Here is a 27,714-nt window from a genome sequence, read left to right as displayed (position 1 = left end):
TGACACTGGAGTGAATTGAGTGAAGAGGCACCAAGTTCTCAGGGTTGGAATACCTCATGTGTGAGGAGAGGCTGAGAGAAGTGAACTTATCAAGTGTTAAGAGTAGGTGGGAGAGTGGTTTCACCTCTATTTAACCAACTTGTGGGAGGATATAGAGAAGATAGATCCAATTTTTTCTCAGAAGTATGTACCAAGATGATGAGAAGTCAACAGTCGAGATGTAACAAGAAAAATCAGAGTTAGATATCAAGATTATAATTTATTTTCCTTAATGGACAGTCAAGCGTGGAACAGGTTGTAGAATCTGAGAAGCTATGGACTGCCCATCTCAGGTAACTCTTTCATCTTAGACATCTATTTCATTTCATGTAGCTTTTTAAGAGGAATTATTTAGAAAAGGTTAATTCAGGGTTTCTCTCTTACATTGTAGCTTTGCAGAACCAAATTGGCTCTTGAAGTCAGAATCAGCTTAGTGAGTACCAATGCTCTGTAAGCTGGTGCCACTGTTACACGTAAGATTGGAAGTGCTTAGCATTTCTCTGCTGTTGAATTGGTCAGCATGAAAATCAGTGGTGCAAACTATCCGCAGTCACAGGACCTTTCAGCCACATAAATTCACAAGGAGATGTGCCAGAGCAAGAGCCAGTGATTCATACTAGTTTTCCTGGTCACCATTTGCTCAAAATTATTATGTCTGGATCCAAAGAGAAACAGATTGACCTCTCTAGCTTCAGTTAATCATCTCAGGGCTTGAAACTCATGGAAGAAATGACCTTTACACAAAGCACCTTTCTAGGTCATAATTTTGTCTTGGCCAGAAGACAAGACAGACTCTTTGGCTGTTTGGTAGTAGTCCAGCCATGTGTCATTCCAAAACTATAAAGCTAGTAAAAGAAGTGTGATCTATGCGAAGGAATGGGTCAGGGAATACCATCGTACGCTGTGCTCAGGATAAGTGAGCTAAGTCAGTATGGCTTCTAATCTGTTTTGCAGCACAACAGTCTCCTGACCAAAGTTCCTAACAAAGACATCGTAGCTCATGCGCAACATGCTACACACCTCATTTTCACTTTCTATTAACCTTTTTTTTGTGAGCTCAAGTGTATGGAAAAACCTTCTGTCATCATTATGTATGTGCAGAACACAGTGCTGCAAGGGTTGGAAAAGCATGCATATACTCATTCACTCTAAAGTTCCACATCTTAAGGTTATGGAGATGTCACAGTCACATATAAAGTCAGATTAAACAAAAATTACTTGGGTTAGAAAAAAAGCTGTGAAAACAAATCACAATTTTTAGCGCTAAAAATAATATCAATACATAAATGGCAAAAATCTGGTGGCATGTGAGAAGAAAGTTGTTTTGCTTACTTTGTGCTTTTGATTGCACTTTCAATTTATTAACGCCCCTTTCTGCTTTACATCCAGAAGTTTTCTCGTATTTCTGTTGTCCTTTCACAGAGTAAGAGAAATGCAAACATGCCAAAAAAATCTCCAGAAAAATCTAAGACACATGCTTGTCCCTCTTCTTGTACATAGTGCCTCTGTACTGTAAATTACATCTATACATGCCTGTTTGGAGTGGGACATTAGTGTATATAACTCCTTATGTTAATATCCCACAATCTCAGTCACTACTTGAGGACCAAATTAAAGCCATAACGTGTAATTAGCATAGCTTGCTAATGGAACTTACAGTAATTTCTGAACTAAGGCTGCTTGAAAAAGAGGAAGCAGTCAGGTCTAGAAGAATTCAAAATTCAGAAAAAAACCCAATCTGCTGGAATAGTAATATGAAAAATAAATATAGAGTAAGTTACTGCTGACCTGAAAAGGATGAAAATATATTTTGTTGCTTTATGTCAGAAGTTTAAAAGAAAGCACACATTAGATATAATGCCATGCCATAAAACAGGCTTTGACATGACAAGCCATTAGCAGAACAGCTGCAAAGCAATAAATAAACAGATAAATAAAAATGGAAGGGGCAGATAAGGTTATAAAGAGTACCAACAGATTCAAAAATCTCTAAATATAAATGTTTGCTTCTTGGAACAACTAAGAAGAGATATTACTTTCAATGTAATCCTCTACAATGCCTGCCAGCTGGTGCAAGTAGTAACTATAGTTAACCCGCTATGCAATGGTGACCATAGCCACATTACATTCAAAACCACTGAGAGAAGAAAAATATAAAAACTCAGCACTTTGTAACTAGTAAAAAGAGTCTGAAAAATTGTAAGAAATACATTCAACCTTAACCAAAATCCCAAACATAAGTCCTTTTTAAGAGATACCAAAAGAAAAACTCATGAGCATCACTCCCAGATTTGCTTAGTAAAGGACTTGTACAGGTTTCTCAACAGTATCGTGAGAACACTGACACATATTTTGAATCAAAATGAATAAATCTTGTTGATTATAAATGAATCGGAGGTGAAACAAACTATTTTAACACAAGTCTTCCACATTATTTCATAGTCCCTTCTAATCCAACAAAGAATAATCTTGCTTTTTCATATATTGATTTCTTTCTTACGATATAAAATAACATCATAACGTATCTCGAGCATCTGTTGGAGGCTTTTTACTCCCCTCACACTTTTCTGCATGCAGCATTTGAAAACAAGCAAAACAAAATTAACTGCTTGAAATTTCTTTAATCATGATAAGCAAACTCAACTATCATATCTGAATATAGTTATTAGTACTGATTTGTAAACTTACTGCAAGAAAATCTGGACCATCCTTATTGTAAACAAACAAAAGCAATCCATTCAGTTGATCTGTTCTGAATTTGAAGGAGATCTCAAATTCCTGCCCACCACTAAAAACACCTGAATACAGTTCCAGGAAACCTTCAAAGAAAGTAAATATATAGATAAGTTAATCAAAAATATAAATGATAAAATCAAGAAACCAACAGCAGAAACATAGATGCTACCTTCTACTTTGACATGAAGAATTCAGAGGTTTCAAGACTAATGTTTAGACTAACGTTTATATATATTTGTAATTTAGCTTTGTGTGAAGGACAGTTCTCCAAAATGTACTGTAACAAACTAAACTAGTGCAAGATCCTAACATTTTGCCACAAAGTGAGATCTGTTGTGTTTGAGGGAATATGGGTACCTGTGTCTCTTCAAAAATGATCTTTACATGCATAACAAATCTACCTCCTGTTGCAGTACAATATCTCTGTGAAAGCAATTCCTATTCCAGGCAGCAAAGTATTTTGTAAAATCAATTATAATGCATTCAAAACAATCCTATATAAATAACACTGCTTTGAAAATCACATCACTACAATACTTTCGATACGCTTGCTGTCTAGATCTCAAGAACATATTTGGCTAGTACACAGTACGGCAAACTACCTTTGCCAAGAAAATGTGCTCCTTCTGAGAGGACAATGGGGCATCCCTCCCAAACGTGATAGACATTATTTTGCTCTTCAGCATTCTGCCAGTTCAAAGATTCCCAGTACTCATGCGGCGTATACATTTTTTTCAAAAACAGGTCACTGAGACATCCCACAAATCCTTTCTGGATTACCGTCTTCATCCCTACAGAAAAGGAAAATAATTTATTAAAGCCAATCACCTGCAAATAAGCATAGGGATGAATCCACATTTTGTACACACTCTCCTTATCATATATGTGCATGTATGAATTGATAACTAGCACCTCTAACTTCATAAATTTGACACTAAGCTAATTTCATGAATCTGTCTAGTCACTAAGGACAGCAGCTACTTCCACGTGGCCAGAAAATTTTGAACTTGTTGAGATATTGGATACAGGTACTTTCAACTCAACAACATATTTCTACCCTGTGATGATTCCAAGGAAAGGTTTTATGTTTACCCTCTATAAACAAAAAAAAATTATTGTGAAGAAACGCATGCATTTGCTAAATAGAGGAAAGTGGCACTGCAAAGGTTTCAGTATATGTTCCATTAGGAAGTCTTTCTTTCCTCATTTGGATAAAAGGAATACTCCTAATTTGTTACTTCTGTCTTTTTTTCTTTACTGGGGAAAAACACAAAGCTGGAATTATAGATAGCCTCCTCCTGAATGTTATTTATAGTTAATCTCATTTTCATTATTTAGCTGAAGATTTGAGGAAGACATTCCTACAAAATTTTATGAACCAGTTTTTAGAAGAATTAATGTAAAACTTTCTAGTTTTAGCAAGCTAAAATAAGCAAGGGAAAGTTACTCTAATGTAACTGCAATGCAAGCCATCAAATATATTCCACGTACGTATCACTGGTAGGAATGTAAACTTAAGAAAAAATTTGATTTTCAGATTTATGTGAAAAAATGTAAATCTGGATATGAATTCACTGAGGACAGCTGATTGTATCTTGTTTTTCATGAAGTAAGAAGTAACTGGTAGAGCACACTGTTGGCATATAAACCAGGTTTATACGTGAAGGAGCATGTCCATTGATTCTGTGGAAGCCAGCCATGATCTAGCTCCACAGAAAATACAGCAGTAGAATATAGAATATTCGTACACCACTGTGTTCAATGCAACAATCCCTGAAGGATCCTAATTCGGTTCAAAAAAAGGCAGTACATTCTATTTCTCTACACAGCTTGCCCTTAAGCAATTGCAAACAATTGTTATGCCTTTTTCTGAAAAGAACTTTGAAATCTAGAACCTAAAAGACACACATACATTTGCCTACATAACAAATTGCTTCCAGATTTATAATTCTGTAAATAAATTCTTTAAAATATGCACAGACCTTATTAGATGTAACAGTACATTAGTGTTGATGAAATTCAGCTATAAGAATATTTCATTGTTTCCCAAAAGATAAAATTAAACAAATCGTACAGGCTTAATTTTGATCAAAACAAATAGGTAAGTAACTCTGCACATTGAGTACGTCCTGGCACAATGTCAATACAAATCACAATACTGCAAAGGCACTTAAGACAGTGGCCCTGCCTAGGATTCCATGTCCACTATATGATATATAGACTGCACTTGCACTCACCTACATCCGCTCTTACAATAGTATAACCCTGTGGAAGTCCTCCGACAAAAACTCCAGTGTTCTCTCCAATAATGGTACTGCCACTAGTGGCTGAGGATGAACCTAAACAAAATAGGTCATTATTCTTGTGTTCAATGCTTTCAGCAGATTTTCATCTCAACAGAATACTGATATTGGTTAAAAGAGATGCTGGTGTAACACACATCCTTATATTTTCCCATACATACACATCCTGGAAATATTTACAACAATAATTTACAAAAGAACATCAACACAATCAAAAACTCATAAGCACAAAAAGACAAATTCCTCATGCTTAGATTCACAGCAGACACATAGTTTAGATGCACTGACAAAAGAGTAGCAAATTTGTCAGAAAACTGAGTGATTTTTTTGTTTTGTGGATGAACACAAGTAGTAGAAAAGTAAGCAAGTGAACGACAAACTGAGAAATACCAAAATAATAAAGCAAATTTGGATTGATTACCTGTGTACTGCCCATCTACTGTGATGTTTCCCAGTGCTTGAATTCTTGTAGCAATTATTTGGTGCCAACTGTTATCATTGTACTCTTTTCCACCATCATTAGTTGGTGTGACTGCTACTGCAGATCCCTTTTTATTAGCAGAAGAATCCAAGTTAGAACATTAGGAATGTAAGATTTAGAATTCTGCTTTTCTCTTCATACCCCTCTCTATAACAACATCCAAAAATAAAAACAAAATTCCTCTGTATAGTTTCTTCTTGAAGAAACTGAAGGAAGTTTATTAGTAATTCCCCCCCAAAATTAACTTTCTCAAATAAATAAGGAATGAAGGATCTAGTTCAGTTTCTATCAAAAACAGAAAACTGTGTGTTGTTCCCCTGATGAAAAATAGGATGAGGCACAAATATTGAGTGTCATGTCACTCAGCTTTCTGATTTCTTATTAGTAAGTCTCTATTTAACTACTTCATTGGTTTCTGTGGTTTGAGGTACATGATTCAACATGCAGTCCATAGGAAGCACCTTCATATCAAGATCTTTGACTGCAGAGCCTGGTTACTGGACGTGACTCAAAACACAGGAGCATTTGTAGGGCAGTATGAGAAAGTGAGCTATTTCCCTTTTAAGTTGGTATCAAAAGGAACAGAATTTTTGAGTAAGAGGGTATAGCGCATTTATGAAGGTAAAGATCATACTATGAAGTTCAGAACAAAAAAAGTAGAAGGTAATTACTGAGGATGATTGTACAGTACAAGCTTGTGTAAGTCCAGACTGTAAAAAATATTTTTCTTTTTTTCCCTGGTTTTATTAAAACAAAAGAATATAATGAGATGAGGAGGTAAATTCAGAGACTTCCATGACAAAAGGCAAATAAATCTTTTCTGAATTGCTGAGTTAGAGGAAAACAACAGATGCAGATGCCAAACCAAATCTCAAGACTATAAACCATCAAAACGAGGTATAAATTCAAATTGTGTTGCAATGAAAATAAAATAACTTTCTTCAAGAATTGACATGGGATTTATATTCAAACTGTGTTCAGCTTTCCAAGTAATTCCAGTAACATTGCCTCAGATCTTTATATCATACTTTCACCACGTGGGAACTCAGTGTTATTCAGCTGAATTCACAAAATAGAATTGTCATATGCATTAAGTGATGAGTGAATGGTAAAGCATTATGTTGCACGATGTATAATATCAAAGAATTGCAATTTTTGTAGTTATTTTGTAGCTTAAGCTTCACAAAAGCAATTTCTAGAATTTGCTAAAATTTTCCAAATTTTTTTTCAAATTAAACAGCTCAGAAGTTGTTTCCAGATCTAGTACTTTCTGGCAGAATGACTTTTGAATTGTGCACGTGAAGAAAACCTATTTATAAAAACAATGACTTATTGTATTAATACTTAAATGACATTGTTGGAATATTGTATTTTGCATTGAAAGTGATGTGCATTTAGGAGAAGTTGCTTCTCATCGCAGAGATTTATAGTACTGCATGCATTATATAGTGCATTTTTAACTGGGGACTATAATCAAGAATCCTATGTATAAGAATACATATGATGCATACATGTATACTCAGTTACGGAAAAAAATCATTTTCCATGAATATTTACAGCATGTTTCTCACTCCACTCAGATAACATCTTAGTATTGAAAGAGTTTGTACATTAGTCCTCAGTCCCATGATAATAATTCAAAGCTATATATCCTTATATACTAACATGCACATTTTCATGTACTATTTTTTATTGTCTTCTCCTCTATTTCAACATTTTAATATTTTACAAACACACATTTCATTATCGTAGTTTAATAATTAAAACCAGAACTGGTGTCATGCCCAATTAATGTGCCCTGGTAGCATGCCCATTAGTTTTTCCATTAGTGAATTCAACAATACTAATGGGATTACTAGCATGGGATGCTAATTGGGCGTGACATAAGAAACTGGCTTACTTCTTAGCATACCCTTGCTAATGATGAAATTAATGAGCATTTTATTAAATGCTGTCTCATCAAAGTGTACTTAGTTAGCGTTAAAATTGTTACAAACGATGCTGCATTCTAAAGATCAGGTGCCTGAATAAGTGGTTCTTCATATTATGTTTGGCAACAGTCTAGAGCATTAATAGTTTTATACATCAGAAACCACATTTATTTGTAATGAATTCAATCTGAGACCACACAACCATATGTGCTAACCTGTGCTTTATTTCAGGAAAAAAAAAGAAGAAAAAAAGATTGTGTTCAGGATTCAGATTGCACTGCATTGAAGGCCTCCAGAGCCACCTAAGTGATTCTGTGTTTACACTCAAATATCCTGTCATGAAATAGCTTGTTCTACATTATGAAAATCACACATAGGGAACCAAATCTGGATTACTTCATTGAGCCATATAGTAAGTCTTAACTTTTAGCAGATCTCAGTAGTACGTAGATAAATTGGAATCTGTGACTTTTCATGCTGTTCATGAATATATGTGCAACAATCATAAATATGGATTCTCAAAGATATTGGCTAAGTGGCAAAGTCTGAAAGTAACTCTACCAGTCAGGTTTTTTCAATATCCAAATTTTTGTCACTGAAAAAATGCAAAAGTACTGAGGTTTTGCCAGTGACAAGAAGCAAAGCGCAGTCAAGATTCATAGTTAGGTATTTTCCATTTTCCTTTTTTCTTGGGAGTAAAAGCTAACCTCAGACTGTGCTCTACTACTTTGACCTTTGCACAAACATCTGACAAGAAAAGTTTTCTTCTTTTGCAGATGGATCAACTTCTGAAGGAAGAGCTGGAGTCAATTCCCCCAGTACTGGGAGTAGAATCCTGATATTCTGTCTTCAGATGACTGTCCTCGTCACTAAGTAAAAATGTCATTAGGATTAGCCTTAAATTTCCACTGTTAGTGATTTCACTTTGTGTAAAATATTCAGTGCTTCCCTGGGAAAAATGTAGAACAAATGACCTGTAACCTATGACAGATAACTATAAAATCAGAGTGGGAGGGTTAAAGACTCCACAGACAGCTGAAGATTGGCAGAAACACCAAGCTTGGAGGAAGATCTATGGAACAAAGTGACTGTGCAGACAAGACCAAGGAGGAGAACAGTCAGCAAAAAAAACTCATACCTCCTGGAGAATGAGTAGAAACATGTAAAGAACTACAGTAAAGCAATAAAAGGAAAAAAGAGTAGCCAGACAGCATGAAACAGAGATAAAAGAGATGGTCAGACAACAAATAGATGAATGATGGTGTAAATAAAACTTAGAGAAGTACGAATGGACAGGAAGAAAAATATTTGAAATTCACAATTAGAGAAAGAAGACGTTAAAGCATCTGAAGATTTCTGACTAGGAATATTTGGCAGGACTATCCTCAGAGCAGGTACAGCAAAGAGATAATGCACTACTCATCACAAGATACGTACAAGAATCCTGAAAGGGACTGGGGTAAAAACAATTAACCTGTGACAGGACACAGCTGGAGTGGAGCACAGAATATTATGCCAGGTTGAAATAAAGAACAGCAGACACAGATGAAAAGCAACTTTTGCAGTTTTTAATAGAAGTGTTTAAAGGCAGGGCCATAAATGTTTGTCACATGCATCATGACCGTAATTAGACAAAACAATGCATATAACCTGATCAGGAAACCACATTATGCCAATAAGAAGCAATTAAAATATTTGCATACTAATGTAAACTGTGATACACAAATGAAGGAATAAGAATTACTGATATAGAACACGGTATCTGACTTTACAGAATAGAAATAACAAATAATAGTAAGCAGCTACATTCAAAAAGTTATAGAGACCTGTTGCATGAATAGGAGATGGCAGAAGAGATGACAACAGTCAATTATATTCAGAAAGAAACAACTGAGCTGGAGTGAGGTTATTTAATAAAAATCCTCAAGGTTCAATCATTACCATTTCCTAAAGGGTTGCAGCTCAAAAAGCAGGGTTATCCCATGAAACTTGCTGAGGAAACAAATTTGGAAGGCTTCATTAATATGTAAAAAGATTTGAACATCACTGCAAGAAGAATGTTAAGGGCTGGCACACCGAAACGGGATTAGGTTTAATAATATAAAACAAACAAGAATTTTCACTGCTACCTAGGAACTCATTAGTTGTCACTTACGGAGAAAACCTTGGTTGCATTAATTGGTCATAAAATTGCTGCAATTGGATGTAGTCACAGAAAATAATGCACCAGAAGAGCATCTAAAGAGTAGTGCTATAAATTTAACAAATTAGCAAGATTTAGATGCTTGAACACCTTTGTGAATCTAGTTTGAATCCTTGATCACATAAGATCTCAGCTTTTTCTTTCAGTATTTGCTTCTAGTTACATGGCAAATGAGGACAAAGAACTCCTGACTGCAGGTTTTCCTGGAACTGTTAGAGACCAGATTGTTCATGCACTGTGCAAAGACCCTAGGTGGCTAATTAGAGCTGTCACTTCCAGGAGGCTGTAAAGCAATTGTTATGGGACCTAAATCCATAAGGATAAACCTCTATGTATTTGTGCTCCTACTGCACCAGCTACAATTCAACCTTAATACAAACAGGAATCTTTGGACACTACCATATTAATACACAATAAAATTACAGTATTAAAACTCCAGTAGAAATATGCGATCAGAAACATGATTTCTATAGTCCTTTTGAGAAGACCTTAGAAATAACCTCCTCCACTGGAAAAAATGCAAACCCAGGTGCAGACTATGGCTCCATCAGTCTGTGCTTTCCAATGAGCAGGAACAAGTAAACAAGTATGAGGGAAGAGAATCCAGTGGAAGGGAAAACAGGTAGAAAAGGATGATGAGTGGTAGTAGATGGAAAGGCTTAAAAAAAATTAAGTTTCAGAGCTGCTGATCACTCAAATCAGAAATAAGTAATTTACATAAAGCAATTTTTCAATAGTTGTAGTTCTAACTTTCATTTATTCTTAAGAATATTATAGCCACTAGAAATTACAAGCTTAAAAACATAAAAGATGAATAAAGATTTAGGTTTAAGCTGTCTCCAATCCATTATTCATGGGAAGATACATTTTTGTATTGTAGAGAAAACAGAAAATACATAAACAAGTGCAAGGAATGCAGTCTTTTAAACTTAATTTTGTGGAATTTATTTTATAACATTTCCTTGATTACTTCTGTCTTTGCTACAGTCATTAGTGCTGGAAGTAAGAAACTTTTGGCCAATTCAAAAACTAGTTCTTCCCATCTGATTGAAATCTCGGTACTTTATAGCAGTGTTTGGTGGTATTGACAAAAAAACATGATAAAATGTAAAAATAAAGTTGCAAATAGTGGCAAATGAAACAAAAAATGAGAATGGCTTCTAAGGAAACAGTTAACTTGACTCATTTTAAATAAATAAATAGATAAGTAGGTAAAAAACTACTGGAATATGTAATATAGCTATTCTTATATAATTTTGGTTTTTGTTGTACCTGTGGATCAAAAAGAAAGTAAGGACGTCCACTCCTCAGTTGAAGTGCAATATATTCCTCTTGATTTCCAGGTGAAGCAGAGAAAAATATTAAACCATCAGGTTCCTTGGTTTTAAATTTCACTTTAATACCTGGTTAGAAAGAGCAATTAGATACTTCATAACTAAAATAGTTCTTATGCATTATGATAGTGTAATTATAAACAAAAGAACAATTTAATAACAGCGGTACAGTGGCAAACTAAAAGATTGGCATTGAAGCCCCATCCACTTTACAGCCCTTATAGTAATTGTAGGAGGAATTCTCATAACCCACTCTGAGTCAGCCTTTGAGAGAAATTTCTGTGATTTCAGAGCCCTTACTCTTCCATTAAAAGAAATGATATCTAACTGTTACTCATGCTAATAGGTAACTGCTTTTTTAAGGAAACATAATTCAAATATTAGGTTCCTGCTCTATTATTTGATCAACAGGGAGTTTTACATGCAGATTTCAACCTGTCCCTTAACTCTTATATCAGTAAGCAGGAGTGAAGGTACTAAACAGAAGTGTTTCTAAGAGGAGTAATGTTTTTTGGTTCCAAGCTATGTAATTTGTGTATGTATATATTGTGTATGTATATCATGCATATATATTTATAGGTGATGGTATCTGAGTGAAAAAAGAATACTTGGAAAAGAACGAGTTTTAACAAAAGCTGGAAATATCCCAAGAAATAATAGACAAACTAAATTAAGAATTTTCCAGATCATTATCAATAGTCTCCATTTGGTTTCTGATAAAACATCGCCTCAGCACATGAAATGTCATTCAAATGGCATAGAATAAAACACATTTTTACATTATTTATGACTACAAGTAAAATATCAAATATCGCACCAAACAGCTCCTAAATATTGCTGTCCACAATATAAACAAACTCGATAAAAATCTAAGGACACATTAATGAAACAACTCAATTATGTATCCATTTTTGACAAGTATAATTATGAATAAGCAAGTTTTGGATAACCATCGCCATAATAGTTTTTTTTTTAAGTCATCTCCTAGAAAATCATCTTACAGAAATAAGAAAATTAGAAATCCATAGGCCTAATTTGGCACAAGTTTTCTAATGTGCAAAACTGGATACTGAGTTTATGCTGGATCTATACTTTATTAATTTTTTTGCAAAAGAAAAAATGCAGCAACAGAAACTTCTGCCTTTTCTCTCAACTTCCAATGTATGATATAGAACAAACATTCTACTTTTAAAGAAACAGATAATTACTTGAGGGAATACTGAGTGACGCAGTCCTTATTCTTTTTCCTGCATTATGTTATGTTTCTACTTTCTTTGTCTCTCTATTTCAGCAGCTGAGAGGTGGAAAAAGGTGGAGCAAAAAGATTTCTAGAGCTCCTTAATGGTACAAATGCTCCAATAAGAAAATAGTATGTTGTAAAATCATAAACGTGTTGGGTGACTAAGAAGAAAGCAGTGAAAAGGCTAGTGAGAGGAGAAAAAACATCACTACTATATGCAGAAATTTTCCAGTAATATTTTCGTGTTACTTCATGTGTACACTATAACCTACCATAACATTTCTGCATAAGATGTTTTCTACAGAACAATGTAATTTATTGAGTTTTACTCAAGTATCAAACAACTTGGTCTTTTCACACTTGGCCTTTTCACATACATTTCGCTATTTTGCATCAGGCCAAAAACAATAAGTGATGAAAGTTTTTCTTGCAGACAGAAGCTATACAAAAAACAATCATAATTCTGATGCACAATCACAGTAGATCATGTCTGTTAGTTACCTATACCCATGAGAAATATCCTTTGACACCATTTCACATAAATCATTTTATAAAATATAACATATGATGCACACACATGTATGAAACATTCTCTCAGAAAAAAGATTGGTCATGCAATTAACACACCTGCAAAAAAGCAATTGTATACAATTAACGTCCAGCAAATAAAAAAATCAATTAGTAGTAGACATATTTAAGGAAAAAGAGAGCTTTGCTTGGCTCAGAAATCACCATCTGCTGTTCTTTGAGGTTCCATCAGTATCACTATCTGCTGAGGGGCTGAGACTGATGGCCTATAATCCCAGCATTGTGAAGCACAATTAATTTAACAAGCTGCCAGTACTTTTTGTCAAGCTGACAAAATATATTTCTGAAGTCTGAAGGATCCCTTCCCACTCCTAATTCAGAAGGACAACTGCAAAGAATATAATTGAGTTTCTGCAAAAGCATCAATATTTTATAATGTCAAGTGTTAAAAAACATAAATTATATGGTTCATAACAGAAATGTTGTGGTATTTCTTGAAGTTTTCATATGTTGTATGGGAGCTCTCTTTGGATATTGAAGAGGTTTACAAAATGTTAATTCCTGCCTGTAGAGCTGCCATAGCTTCATATAAAGTTTTGATAAGTCAGGAATCACCTTTTTCTTCAGTCCATACTGTAAATTCTAACTTCATTTGTTGCCTATTACATTATTCAAAGTAACACTTTACTCCTTTAAATACAAGCATCTTTGGAGTCTCTCATGAGATAAGGAATTTGTACCCAGCTCTAAGTACTTTTATGCCTCAGTATTAGTATTTAGTTGTATTTCTATAAGTGAATGGAGAAACTAGACACTACGCAAGCCAGTGTCTCACTGATAATATTCAGCAAATTTTGCAGACTAGCTGAGAAAGAAATACCAGCTGCAAAAAAAAAAAGAACAGTACACGGGAACAAATTGAACAAATGCATCTTAAAGATTATTGGATTATTCTAAAATGTATTTTTCACTGGAATAGAAAAACTTGTGAAAACAATACTTTTAACAGAAATGTATTAATTAAATATATATCTATTTCTGAAAAGATTTCTCAGGTCCCGTCGGGAGTACTGTGTTCAGGCTATAGGCCTCCAACACAAGAAGGATGTGAAGCTATTTAAGCAGATCCAGAGGAGGGCCAAGAAGATGGTCAGAAGGCTGGCGCATCTCTCCTATGATGAAAGGTTGAGGGAGTTGGGATAGTTTAGCTTAGGGAAGAGAAGGCTCCAGGCAGACCTCATTGTGATCTCCCAGAACTTGAAAGGAGCTTTTACAAGCAGGAGGGGGATCAACTTTTTACACAGGTAGATAGTGATAGGACAGGAGGGAATGGATTTAAACTGAAAGAGGGGAAGTTTGGGTTAGATGTTAGGAAGAAATTCTTCACTCAGAAGGTGGCAAGGCACTGGAAAAGGCTCTGCCCAGAGAAGCTGAGGATGCCCCATCCCTGGAGGTGTTCAAGGTGAGGCTTGGTTGGTACTGGACAGTCTGTTCTAGCAGTTGGCAACCCTGCTCATGGCATGGGGGACGGAACTCTGAGGTCTCTTTCAACGCTAGCCATTCTATGATTCTCAAGTCCATCCAGATTGTACTCTAGACTCAAAACAAATCTGGAAATTCTCTTAAAGATTTGTAATAACTAGAGGTATATAATTCATTTTTGCTACTTTTTTTTTTTTTTTTTTGCTTTATTGACAGTGAGCACTGATCTTATTTAACCTGACCACAGAAAGATTTCTTTTGAAAATCTGGTTTCACAGAACTTAAAGACCAAAATGGAACATCAGAAAAAAAATGTCATTATATTTTTGGATAGATCTTGCAAGAAAGTTTCTCAATGGCTTGTGTCTACTATTTCAGTGTGCATTTCTAAAGCCTTAATTTTAATGTTAAATATAATTTCAATTATGTTTATATTTATCTATTAAGTAATGATATCACAATTAGTTCTGTAATTCGTCACATACAGAAACTGCATGTCAGCCTCAGTACTGAGGCTACTAAGCCTTAGATGGAAAACATGACCAACTGTTGGGCACACTACAAATGTACTTTTTATCAACTTAGTCTTGAATTGCAACTGAAGAATCCACCTGATATGCCTGCGTATGTGATCAAAAAACAGCTGGTCCACAAGTAGCTGTTATCAATTCTTGGGTGAAAATCAAGAAATTTTACAACTACAAATTAAATACCTATGTACATCATTCAAATAAAATATTGAATCCATTTGAAATTGTAGCTGCAATTGGAGAAGATGTCAAAATGTCTTTGATTATAATTAAATTTCATCTATTTCTATAACTGAAATAAACTAAAACAGTTTTGTATGCAATGAAGAAAAAAGACAGAAAGATGCTTACTAATAAAATGACAAGTAGAACAAATTATTACTATTTTTTCATAATGTTACAAAGTATCTTAGGGCAAAGTCTATCATTCTGTCAGGATATCTATCAAGTTTCAAGTTTTACAGTAGTGGATAGTGATGAAATTTCTATCTTAGTTTCACAGATAGCACACGTGGTTTAGCAGAGGAATGAGGAGGTAAATGACCAAATACAGGAATTTTAAGGCATTAAACTGGGAAGCAATACCATCCTGATTCTATGTTTCTATGATTCTATGTTACCATGAAAGTGCACACAGTTTTGAGAGTTCCTTATAGTAACAGGCTAAATGTATACAAAAAAAGATGTACTGTTAATACAATATCAGAATCCAGCTCTTTGTTTAATACAGAAAATGCATATGAAATAATTTTTATACCACCTCATTGCTGCCTCCTTGTAAGTTTAGCTAGTTTGAGAACTTCAGTAATAGTTCACACTGACACTCACATTCACATCTGGATTCAGATTTGCCTGGTGCAATTCAATATAGCTTGCAAGATCTTCATAAAAGTCTTTAACAGGCAAGAACATTATCATTAGAGGCTGGCTGCACTTTTTGCTTACAGCAGGCTTAGAGAACACATGGAATTATTTTGAGTTTAGAAAAACAAATTGTTACTGAGGGAAAAAAATAAATTAGAGCAGCTCCCAGATTAAAATAACATATAGTAACAATTCTTAATTACTGCAGCAATCAGTTCACTTTTGAACAATCCTAAACATTTTTTCTTGCAAAATAAAAGTTATAGGTAGGTTTTGTTTGAGCAAAAAACTTTAGTTACCCAAACTAATGAAGTTTTAATTCCCATGAAACATTTTCTAATTTAACAGAACTGAAGTTAGTTTAAAAAAATAAATCATTGAAAATGCAAAAACATTCACAGAATTTTAAAAAAACATTTGATTAAAAAAAAAATTGGTGAAGGAGTTAAGGGAAGACTACAGACAAAGGTAATTGAAGGTAGGTAATTGAAGAGATCTTCTGAAAATCTCTCAGATATTATTGTAGAAAAGTGAGTTTCAGACTTTGTTCAACGCACTCAGCTAAACGCATCCATAATGTACATTTCTCTGCAACTAGATGTTTAAAGCCCAGCTCAAAGGAGCTAACAAGTTTTTAGACATGTTAAATACTTAGAAGCTGCTACAACTCTCAACAGTCTCACAATACCGACTTACACAAAAGTGCATAAACAAGCCTTTCCAAAATGCCCAAGTACAGTCATATAAAAGCCTCATAATAGATGGAACATTACAAAGCACTATCAGAACTCAATCTTGCATAATCTGTGAAACACATGGTTTTTCAGTGCAAATCCTCTAAGACACTCAATTTGTATTTCCATTCTGTATCAAATGGTGTAAATAATTATGTAATTGTAAATTCCAAAGAAACAGAAATCTGTTGGCAAACTAAGTGATACCTTTATGTTTACTACAGCCTTTATTTATACACAATGACACCTAAAAATCATAGAAATCGTATATAAAGTTCGACTGAAGCATTAGGCTCTCAGCACTCCCTCAGGCTGACAAACTTTAAGCACTTAACACTAAGACTGCATATAAATGTTTTTGCCTAATCAAAGTAAATTTTCCCTCAGAAAGTGTAAAATAATTTCTTTTTAACTGGAGGAGGGATAGAAGAGTAAAACCCCTTGGTAACTGGAAATCAGTTCAATAAATGGTTTAATTCTGGTTTCAGTTAATCTATAATTCATGAAACCACACATCACCTTTTATGCTACTATATACTTCAATTGAATTAGTATTTAGTTTATTTTTTTGACATGCTACATCATTACCATAGCTAAAATACAGTTTAAAATATATTTCCCATTAGAAACTACATTTCAAAAAGAAATAATGAGACTTTAGAAAAATGGATCAGTATTAAAACCATATTTTCACATAATGGACAATGGCCTCAGAGGAGATGAAAAAGCTCAGCAGACACATTCCTGGAGAAGTCCTTCAGAATGTGTGATGGCTAACAGATCTCTGGATTTAGTTCAGAAAAGCTGGAAAGTATTCTTCCAAATGTGACCATCTCTCATTGTCCTTGGCAGAGGAACAAGCTCCACATCCTACCATTATCTTAATGTATTTGAAAATACTTCGGCGGTTTGTCCACATAAACATTAAACTGAGTTAGTAATTCCACCCATTATTGTTTTGCTTTTTTAGTAGACATGTAAAATACTTAGAAACCATAGATATATGCAGACATACACATATGTACATGCATGAAAAAAAAATCTCAAAGTTTTTCTAAACTATAACTGGAATTTCCTATTCCAGGTCAGCAGACTGTATTCTCTTATGATGATAGTAAAAACATGAGAAGCTGGAAAACAATTATTTTTAAAATTAAGTCTCTCCAAAGAAAATCTGTATTTTGCAAAAGCTTACGTTAGAGAATGACATCGTTTGAAGACTTATTAATTTATATGTATATCCTTAATACCTCAAATTGACAAAAAAAAAGCTAAGTCAAACTGGAGGTTGAACAAACATAACTACGGTATACAATAACTGAAAGGGTGTAATATGTTGCACTTCTTGTGGAAACCGTCAACTGAAACCCTAAATCCTCTTACTGAGAAATGAGCATCTTTTTTATATTAAAAGGACTAATTTGATACCTGTTTTTTCTTATTTTGCTTGCTATCCCATTGTACCCGCTAGTGGTAAAACAAACAGGACATTTTAGCTTTAATCTTCTTACTACATAACCCAAATAACTTCAGTCATGTTTGCATTAATGCTGCATTAATCATGTTGTTGCGTATTAATGAGTTTTCAGGCTATGCTAATTACTGTCATAGATTCTGCAGCAGCCCATTAAATATACAAATTACAGAATTAAAGAGCCAGAGCTCTTCATGATTAATCTTTAAATGGAGAAAAACTAATGATGTCTGTACAAAGTTTCTCTCCACTTTTGGCTGACTGAGTCCAATGAACAATCAATTAGACTATTTGAAGAATAAGAATACTGCACATACTAAAAGATTTTTTATGCTGTTATTCCGTGCAGAAGACACACTCATTTATAAGTTTCTATCATATGGACTTTTGTAGCCCATTCCAGACTATAAGGTCTTCTAAAGTATTACACAGAAGTAAGATGTATAGGACTCTAATTCATTAGTGCATACTCATAGGACTCTGCTGGTTCCATATGAATACAGTAAATCAATCTTCTCCTTTTAGCAAGGACAACAGTCTTGCTACTTCCAAGTAAGAAAGATTCACAGCAAACCTTGGTGAAAAGAAAGGTAAGATAAGTTTAAAGTCATTTGATAAGATTTGATGTATTAGTAGTACTTTCTCCCCTCACTTATACAGTGATAGCTTTTTTTTTCCCCCCTTCCCTGGCTAAATCAAGAGATTCAAAATCAGGAAACCCTGAGTCTGCACCCAGTCAATAACTGAGCTACATGACCCAAGAGCCACCATTTAACACCCCTTGCTTCATATTCCTTCCTGAAGAACGGTAGGCAATATCACTTGTGTAAGGTTCTGTAATGTTTGAAAACTTCATTATTGCCTGGTTCTCCTTACCATTAAGCAAATATAAAATCAGCAAAATGCCCATACATATTCAGAAAAATTACCTGCACACCAGGTTTTTGTTGTCATTTGAGAAAAATTAATATATCCAAAAAGGCTAATAGCTTAACTCTCTCTGAATATTAATACATTATGCAGAATATCACAAGATTCTCCTAAAGTGCAGATTCCCAGCCTGTATTAATATTGTTCTGCACATCAGTAGCTGCAAGCGATAAATCAATTAACTGATCTATAACAGACTTGTCCAAACAGTTCTTTACACTCCAGAAACATAAATAAACCAGACTCAACGCGTTTAAGATTTTAAATTTATCCTAAGAAGTTACTTAAAAAAACCACAATCTTCTCAGAGCAAGACTGATCATGGCATGAGAATACTCTCATATAAAGTTAAAGTGAAAAAGAATTGATTGCTGTACTTAGTAAACAGGGAAGAGAACACAATACAAGGATATCAGTCTCTAAAAAAATAGGTAAAGGTGAAGCTTCCCAATGTACTCAACAGAAAAGAAAGCATTCAGGAAAAGTAAGATCTTTTCATAGACACTTCATATCTTACTAAAATGAGAAAAAATTATGATGGCCTGAAAAACACTGACATGAATTATCTGAGAGTTTCACAAAACACAAGACACACTAGACATTTTGACTACTCAAGTTTATCTAAATAAATAATTGAGGACCTCAGAAAATCACATATGAAAGACCAGGGTGAAACTTGAGGTGAAGATGTTCGCATTAGCTGTTACCATTCCTCAGCCATTAGAATCAATTTCTTGTTGTTTTCAAAGAAGCTCAAAGCAATACAATCATTTAAAAAAAAAAAAAAAAAGAGTGTCCTGACTCAAATTCATTAAGCAAGCCCAGAAACAAAATTCAGAAATGCCTTCCACTTGCGTGCATGGGAATAGTATACAACATGTAGACAACCAAACAGAATGATTTCTTTAGAGTCTACCTATCAGAGCAGAAAGAATGACTGTGATCTTAAAGCTCCAGGAATCCAGTCCTGCTTGGGATAAGGGTCACCTGCAGGGCCGTTTCTATGCTTCTCTTAATATTGAAGTGAAATATATGCAACGGAGAACCAATAGCCCAATTTGCATCTAAAGCTTTAACTGATATTTTTGAGAAACTTGAATTAAATTTGAGAAAGCTTTACTAAAAAAAATGGGATCTCTCACAAATAACATCTGTAATCATTTTTCTCATTTATTTATATAGGCTGTAAAGAAAGTCAAATGGACTCAGATTTTTGTTAGATAGAAAAGAAAGTAATTTCTAGTACTGAGTCCTTTACGAGAAGTTTCGTGACTTCAAATTCTGGTATTTAAAATATAGAAATAAAAGAAAGCATTCATCTTCATTTCAGGATAAATTCTTTGAAGAAAGGGCTGTTTTCTGTTACCCGTATGTGAATTAGCACATAAAAAAAGGTCATCTTGTGTAACAAGGGTAAGGTAGGAGAGGCTTCTAGGTGTTAATGCAATGCAAATCATAATTACTAGAAATATGATGACAAGAAAAATCACTTCAAAGATTTACAACAGGATAATCTATAAAAGGCCAACATCACAGAGAAATCAGAAATGAGCTGGAGGTCAGTAGCTGTAAATAGCACTTCAATTATAAGCCTTTAGTTAGTATTTACAACAGTAGTACAAATGTAATACTGCACAGAGAGTAATTTAACTGATGAAGGGAAAAGAGTATGACTAGAACTGTGTAGAATGCAAATACATCAAAATTAAAGTCAGTGTAATGATCTGAAACACAGAAAATTTAGACAACAGTGCACTCGCCAAGGCAGAATCCAATCACACAGCATCATAGACTGTAGAAGCACAATAAGGTGGAAATCCTGCAGCAAATGAAGAAGTTTATTGATTAGACATGGACATATGCAACAGAAAAATATCTAAAATAACCTAATGAGTATCTTGGGGGAGTACCACAGGATGAAAATGGAAATGTAACAGGGAAAGAAAAAAACCTTTTAGATAAAAATACACCACCACAAAACAAACACTCATGAGAAACTACAATTTCAAGTTACAAATTCAGCAACAAATGGTATTCATGATAAAACTGCAACAGAAAGCTAACAACATATCTAAGGTAAAGCAGAGTTTTAATGTGTACCAATAAACTACTACAAAACTGCCGAATATTCAGTAACTTTCTTCAAACAATGAAGAACAAACTGAGCAGAATATACAATATTTTCATCTAGAAGTGGCAGTATTTCTCATTATTTTTGATGTAGTGACTTTTCCAAGAAACACGGGAACTACATTCATAGGAGGTTTGAAAGGCATAATCAGGTGCCATTCTTAAACAAAGACAATTCGCTTTTCTCAAGCTTACAGCGTGCTACAATAACTGTGACACATTGGCTGAACTGAACTTCCTCAACCTCCACCACTTTAGCTTTTCTGAAATCTCAATTATTGCCTTCAAAGATGTCTGTCATCCAATGACATGGAAATGCACCTTGAAATTGCAGCAGATCCAGCTACAAAAGAGTTAGTATTACTCCACCACATTTTGTTATATTTATGGGTTTTTTCATATGTTCCATATAGTAAGCAAATATCCACAATCTAGAATATGCAGAAGACAGAAAGAAGGACTGCACACAAGCAAAGTAATCTAGCAATTTTCTCTTATAAGTAACTTTTGCACACGTATGGCCCCTGTTTATTCTCACTAATGTTTCCCAAGGCACAGGAGGAAGAATTTATCATGCGTATGGCAGTCACAGTCTCTGGAGTGTTAGAGAAAGGACAACTGGGTTAGGAGGGAGAACCATCTGCAGCAGTTGTTCAGCATCAGCTGTTATCATTTCTTTTTGCTTGCATGGTATGTCAGCAACAGTCTACGGGCCGACAATCAAACAGGAGCTTTCTTGTTAGCTACCATACATTAGGCCATGTTTACCCAATTCACCAGCCTTCTCTGCTCTCCTCAGTTTCTGTAAAGAGTGTGTCACAGAAAATATGACTCTGTGGAGTAAGCCAGCTGTGCAGTTTCCATCATCAATTTGTAGCCAGGCTTATCCCCAAGAATCAAAATGCTCCACTCAGTATTGCTCCACTTAAGCACAAAGAGAAGAATAAACCAAAACCAGCACAGTATTGGAACTGCATTTATCTATTAATAGTCACTCACTAGGAAATACTTCAAGTGGTAAATACAATTCAATCCTCTCCAGTTCCACTTGTATTAAAGAGAGAAATACAGTGACACACAGCAGGTATGAAAAAACCCTTGCAATACCATCCAGCTACGCAACTAATTTGACAAATACAACATGCAGGAGACACATACAGCCAGATATTATGCTAATACCTGCGTGCAGCCACCTACTTGGACAATTGGGACATTACAAAATCATGCTGTTGCTAGTGGAGCTTAGGGATAGCATCTTCCTTCTAGCCAGGTGCGCTAACTGGTCCTCAGCCGAGGATCTGAGCTGAAATTTTCCTTGTGTGTCAGCATGCAAATGAAAAAGTAATAGGACAACAGATACACAAAGCAGCATCCACAGTGGAATCTGTGGTATTTCAGCGTTTTTCCATGAATGGTAGAGAGTTCATGATTTTCTCATGAGTCTCATCAGTACTTGGGGAGAAATTACATCTCTCTCTAAATAAGGCATTCTGATCATTGGCATAACCAGTAGAAAGTGTGATCCATGAATAGACATTAATAAAGATATTTCAGTAGTATGAACAGCCATAACTCAACCTATGAGTACTTAAATAAAAGACAATTTACACAAAGATTCAGCTTGAGGCAAATGAGAAATTGAGCAATATATAGAAAGCTTATAATGACAGGAAACTAATTGATACAGCATACAACATTTTCTAAATACTATCATAATTCTGTTTGCCCAATGTAAGTTAATTTGCAACACTAAACAAGGAATAAATTAAACTGCCAAGGCACAGGGATTAAAACAGTAACTTTCATATAATTTCCTCCACTGCCTTCTACATCTATATTTGATCCAATCTTATACTTGCACTGTAAACTCTTTAGCACAGAGACTATCAATTTTTCTTCCTAACAAAAAAGATTAACACTCAACCAATTTTATTAATATAAACAAAGAGATAAGGACAATAGTGTAAATACATTCCTTAATTTCTTTAACATAGCATTACATTATTTAGCTTAAATATATTGTGATATTTTCAAGCAGTTATTGATTGATCCTATGTCATCTTTTCAGAATTTTAACTTTTAATTTTAATTTTAAAGATCACTTTGCTGTAGCCTAATTTGTGTTGAAGTTTTGCTTGTGAAGCTAGGGAGAGGATGGGGCAGTGATAAAAATAAGACACTTGCCTCATTCTTACCAACAGAAGTATATTAACAAAAATCTTATTCATAAACGCAGTTAAAACAGTAAATAAGTCACTACAAGACAGACAAAATTGGAACTTCCTTTTGCTACTAAAAGTGAGAATTGAGGTAGCTGTAGCAGGAACACGTTTCTAGTCTAGAACAGCCAAGCCTTACAGGCAAGCTGGGCAAACGCTCTTGCATAGCATGCGACTCTAAAATATTTCAGTGCAAGAATACTGCTTCTGCTTTGAGCTGACAGGGAGGCTTTGGGGCACAGAGACCCCGGTAAATCTGAATCCCACGTTGCTGTAGAAAGGAAGCTTTTACATTAGACTATGAAAACAGACTTGAGAGTAGCCTGAAGCTTTACACCTAGCTCAGCCCTGTCCCATACTAAAAGCTCTGGGAGGGACTTCATGGGACCTATTAGCACATTTTCTCCCAATACACAGTAGGTACCCTGAGGCTCTTCAGTGTAGGAAGATTTCAGTTCCTGGCTATTAAAGCCAATAACATCGCGCATTTCTGTCTCAAAGCAACCTTGAGCACTGGCTATTTCTCAAGCTTGCTGCAGTTGGTGATCACTTTGCAATTCTGCAGGAGTACTGCTGCCCTGATTTCCACCTCTGACATTTCCCTGGCCCTTCCCAGCCTATGCGAAAGGCAGAAGGTCTGGCATAAAACCAATGATGCAGTCTTTGCTTCATGCAGTATTCCCATTTAGCTCATTTTTCCCCCTTGGCACATACAGCTCAGCGGCACAGCCAGGTATACATAAGAATATCTTAACTTCTTGAAAATTAATGATGCTAGCTTGATGACCTAATACAGGTTTGGAGAAGTGAGTCAAAATAGAGTATTTTGATCACTGAATTGGAACAATTTGGGACAGAAAAACATAAAACAGTAGATGGAAGAATCCTAAAGGAGCAAAGTAAGAGGGAGAAACATCTACATTTGAAAGCTGGTGTGTAGATGCAAAAAAAAAGATTTCATATTTTAAAAACACTGATTAAAATCTCCAAAATAGCGTAACAAATGTATAAATTCATAAAAAATGACTTCCATTTGAATAGCGCCAAAACATTCATGGGAATGTTAACTTTTATTGCAAGATAAAATTATTTTCTTTCCATAATGCAATAAGTCTTCCCAAGACTTCCCCTGGAATCTTCCCAGCAAGGTTTTCTCTTGGTTCTACAGTTCACTTAATAATTTGTTTCTGACTCAAAAGATATTACCGGGGATAGTTGTACCTGCCAGTCCAGCCTTCATTTTGTTCATCCAGTTATGAAGGTTGATGGGAACAAAGACTGTAATTTGTGTAATTAGATTCTCCCCTCCCTCACTGTTTTTCTGCAGCAAGTCACTGAATGACTTGAAAATGCATATAATAAAATCCCCTGAGGGCTAAAGCTCCACTACACCAAAATTCCCACTACTTACTAGAAAGAGAATACATACTGTTAACAGTGGCTCCTCTGCTGGAGAGGTTTCATTTTTAGAAAAATCAAAAAAACTTTTAAAGTAAACCAGAATAAAAGAGTACTATTAATCACAAACCCTAGGAATAAAAAGTTTAAATAAAGATGTGATACTAGTTATACTATAACCATTTTTTTCTTTACTTAGGAGAAATACAAGGACATATGTCATTCTAAACATCAGTTATTATAACTCTCACTTCCCTAGAACAATGCTAATCCCAATTTATGTCCATGTAAGTGTGGTCAGAACAAGAATTTAACAAACGAGTTAGATATAAGGTATCAGGTCAAATGTCAAATTTGAATTATTTCCTTTTTTTCCCCCCTCTCTAAAGTAGAGAGCTTACTCCTTTCTGAATTCTCAAAGAATACCACCTTGTATAGCACTGAGAAGTACCATTAGTGTAAGTAACAGTGACTTGATGAATTACTGCATTCCTGTAGTTGCTCCCCTACTTGGTCTAGGGAAATATTTTACGCTACTATTATTTGCTAGTACAACATTGCATGGATTTTATCAAATAGCAGTGAAAGATAGATATGTTAAAAAAATATTCAGACAGCTAAAGATAGGACCCCTAAAAGCCTGCTTTCTCTAGAATAAAAATTAAAAAATACCATAGAAGAATACAACCAAAAAGAAAAACCTCTTCTGCAATAATTTGAATAAGCACAGTATAGCTTGCAGAAAGTACTGAATGAATTTTCAAGTGGACCCAGACTACTAAAGTAACAGTGGAGCTGCACAGCAAAAATTTCAGAAAACCTGAGTTACTGTGACAAATATATTTTCAGAGTACCGCTTTATTTTATAATCTAAACTATAATCATGACCTCAGAGAGCAAACAGTCTCTTTTTAACAAGATACAGATAGGACTTTAGCAGCAGCACAGTTAAGTTAGTTTAATAAATAACTATAGAGTGCTTTATAAATAATGATCAATGTTTAAAATCGATGCTCCTGCAAATAGGAGCCAATGCAAAGGGGCTAGCACCAGAGTAACATGATCCGATTGATGTACTTTGGATCTGCTGAAATAAATCCATTTATAGGAGCATTTGCAAGATGACTAAGTTAAAAGAGCACTGCAACAGTCAGATCTGGGTAAGGGAACGCCTCCTCCTACTGACAATATTTCAAACTGATAAAAGAGCTGACCAAGTGCAATCAGTGCTGTGATGAATAAAAGAAAGCTTGGGACCATTAACATTAATGGGACTTGTGTGGCTAAATGCTCATATATTGTACTGAAAATTTACCCAATGGACCAAGAGATTTTTTTTTTGCTTGTGCTTCCTCTTTTCCCTGTACATTCTATACATTCAATTTAAAAATATTTGCAATGTAATATAAACTTCTAAAATAACTTCATATGATTAATATCCCATGAGTCTCTGAGAAAAAAATAGAAAAAAAGAATTACAGAGCACACTCAGGCTACTTGGTAGACTTGAGAAAATAGAAGTGCCAGTTTTATAAACACAGATAAAATTGGCTGATCTAATATCTTCAGGCAGAGTGCCTTAGCCTTGGGGCACAATAACAAAGATGCTAGCACCTGCCATCTACAATGTGTATTAGAGAATGGCTAATAAACCATTACTATATGAGAGCTGGGTGAAATTTTGGGGGAAGACAAATTCATTCAGCAAGTAGAGTTCTAAGAACATATATATCCAGAATACGACCCGGATCAACAGTTTTCATTTGAAACACTACAGCCTGTTTACCTTATCATAATTTATTAAATACTCATCATACACCCAGTGCTGTACCAAAACAAGAAAAAGGCGTCACTGTAAGCTCTGCTGTCTAATTTGACAAATACCACAGGATACAATGGGGAGTGGGGGAGCAGATTTAGAGTAAATGTTGTTCAGGAGAATATGTTTCATGTTGGTATGTATTTTAGTTGGTATATATTTAGGTGAAAATAATACATTTCCCATGTTGCCATTTAATATAAATATTTTTAAGAAAGGATCTGATCTAAACAAAATTTACAGATATATGAAACATTAGTGGGAAATTATGACAGTGTGAAAAATATTTAAAGCCTTTATATTGTCTTTTAGCCAATGTAGAGTACTCGAATAGAAGATGGAACAGTAGACAGAAGAAGTTGAACAGGAAATTAATTTCTTCTGATAGCAAGGGACTTCTCTCTTTCAGGCTCCCCAGGGCATGCCAAAGGGAAAATAAAAACAAAAAACTAAGCAGCATCACAAAAGATTGGTAAATATCCTTCATGACAACAAGCCTTATAGTAATTCTATGGAATTTAACTTTTTATTTTTAAGGTGCAAGCCCACATAATTTTACCCACTATAAGGTTACCTGCCCCAGAATTGAGGGTTTTTTTTGTTATTTTCATCTCTTCACCATGGAGACAGAGGAGCATTCTATTTACTTCAGCACCCATATTATTTGAAAATCAAATGCTTTGCTGGAACACACTCCTACTATAAACATCTAGAGAAGGAAAGATCCAGACATGCTTATCTGTCACTCCACTCTGAACTCCTGCAGTTCTAAATTGGGATCTTAAGGTAAAAATGTCAAGCATGATGATCCCACAGCCTTTGGTTACCATCTCATTTAGGCTTTGATCAAAATACAGAAGAAAAATGTATGAGTGACTGAACAAGGCTGGGATTAAGCTCACCATAGAGCTGAGTGCCTGTATCAGTTAGCAATATGTAGCATAATTTAAAACAAATAGAGTGTTTACTACCAAGAATTCTGAAATTGCAAAGAAATGATGGGACAGAAACCTGAAATAGAGCAAATGTGAAATGAAAGAATAAAATGCCTTGTCAATATACAGAAGAAAGAACAAATGATTTCAAAATAGCAACCTTACAGGTCTTACAGGTAATGAGACCACCAAATGCAGAGATTGGAAAGAACACTACTGTACTTAATTAACAGTATGTCCATATCATCAGCTTCTTCATGAACACAGTTCCAAACTTCAAGTTTCAGTCATTTCAGCACAGACCGCCAAGACAGCAGCAAAGAAAATTTGCCTTTTTCCACCTCTGACTAACAAGGAGATTATGCCATGGTTTCTCAGGCATGCACCTGGTCATATTAACTCAT

The 27,714-nt window shown here is 34.8% G+C and overlaps 1 protein-coding gene across 1 annotated transcript in view; it reads right to left on the bottom strand.

The window, feature by feature from the left end:
- The window catches only part of USH2A (usherin), a 373,387-nt gene that overhangs the window by 230,270 nt on the left and 115,403 nt on the right, over nt 1–27,714 (bottom strand). Inside the window, exons 21-25 of the mRNA XM_021393255.1 lie at nt 10,966–11,096; nt 5,500–5,626; nt 5,013–5,114; nt 3,378–3,566; nt 2,728–2,858 (exon numbers count right to left, since the gene is read on the bottom strand). Coding sequence (XP_021248930.1) covers nt 2,728–2,858; nt 3,378–3,566; nt 5,013–5,114; nt 5,500–5,626; nt 10,966–11,096 — 680 coding nt within the window. The remainder of the gene's footprint in view (nt 1–2,727; nt 2,859–3,377; nt 3,567–5,012; nt 5,115–5,499; nt 5,627–10,965; nt 11,097–27,714) is intronic.

This window comes from Numida meleagris, chromosome 3, assembly GCF_002078875.1.
Source record: "Numida meleagris isolate 19003 breed g44 Domestic line chromosome 3, NumMel1.0, whole genome shotgun sequence".
Classification (NCBI taxonomy): Eukaryota; Metazoa; Chordata; class Aves; order Galliformes; family Numididae; genus Numida; species Numida meleagris.
The sequence above is the reverse complement of the archived record's forward strand: the minus strand, read 5'-3'. Positions and strand labels throughout refer to the sequence as shown.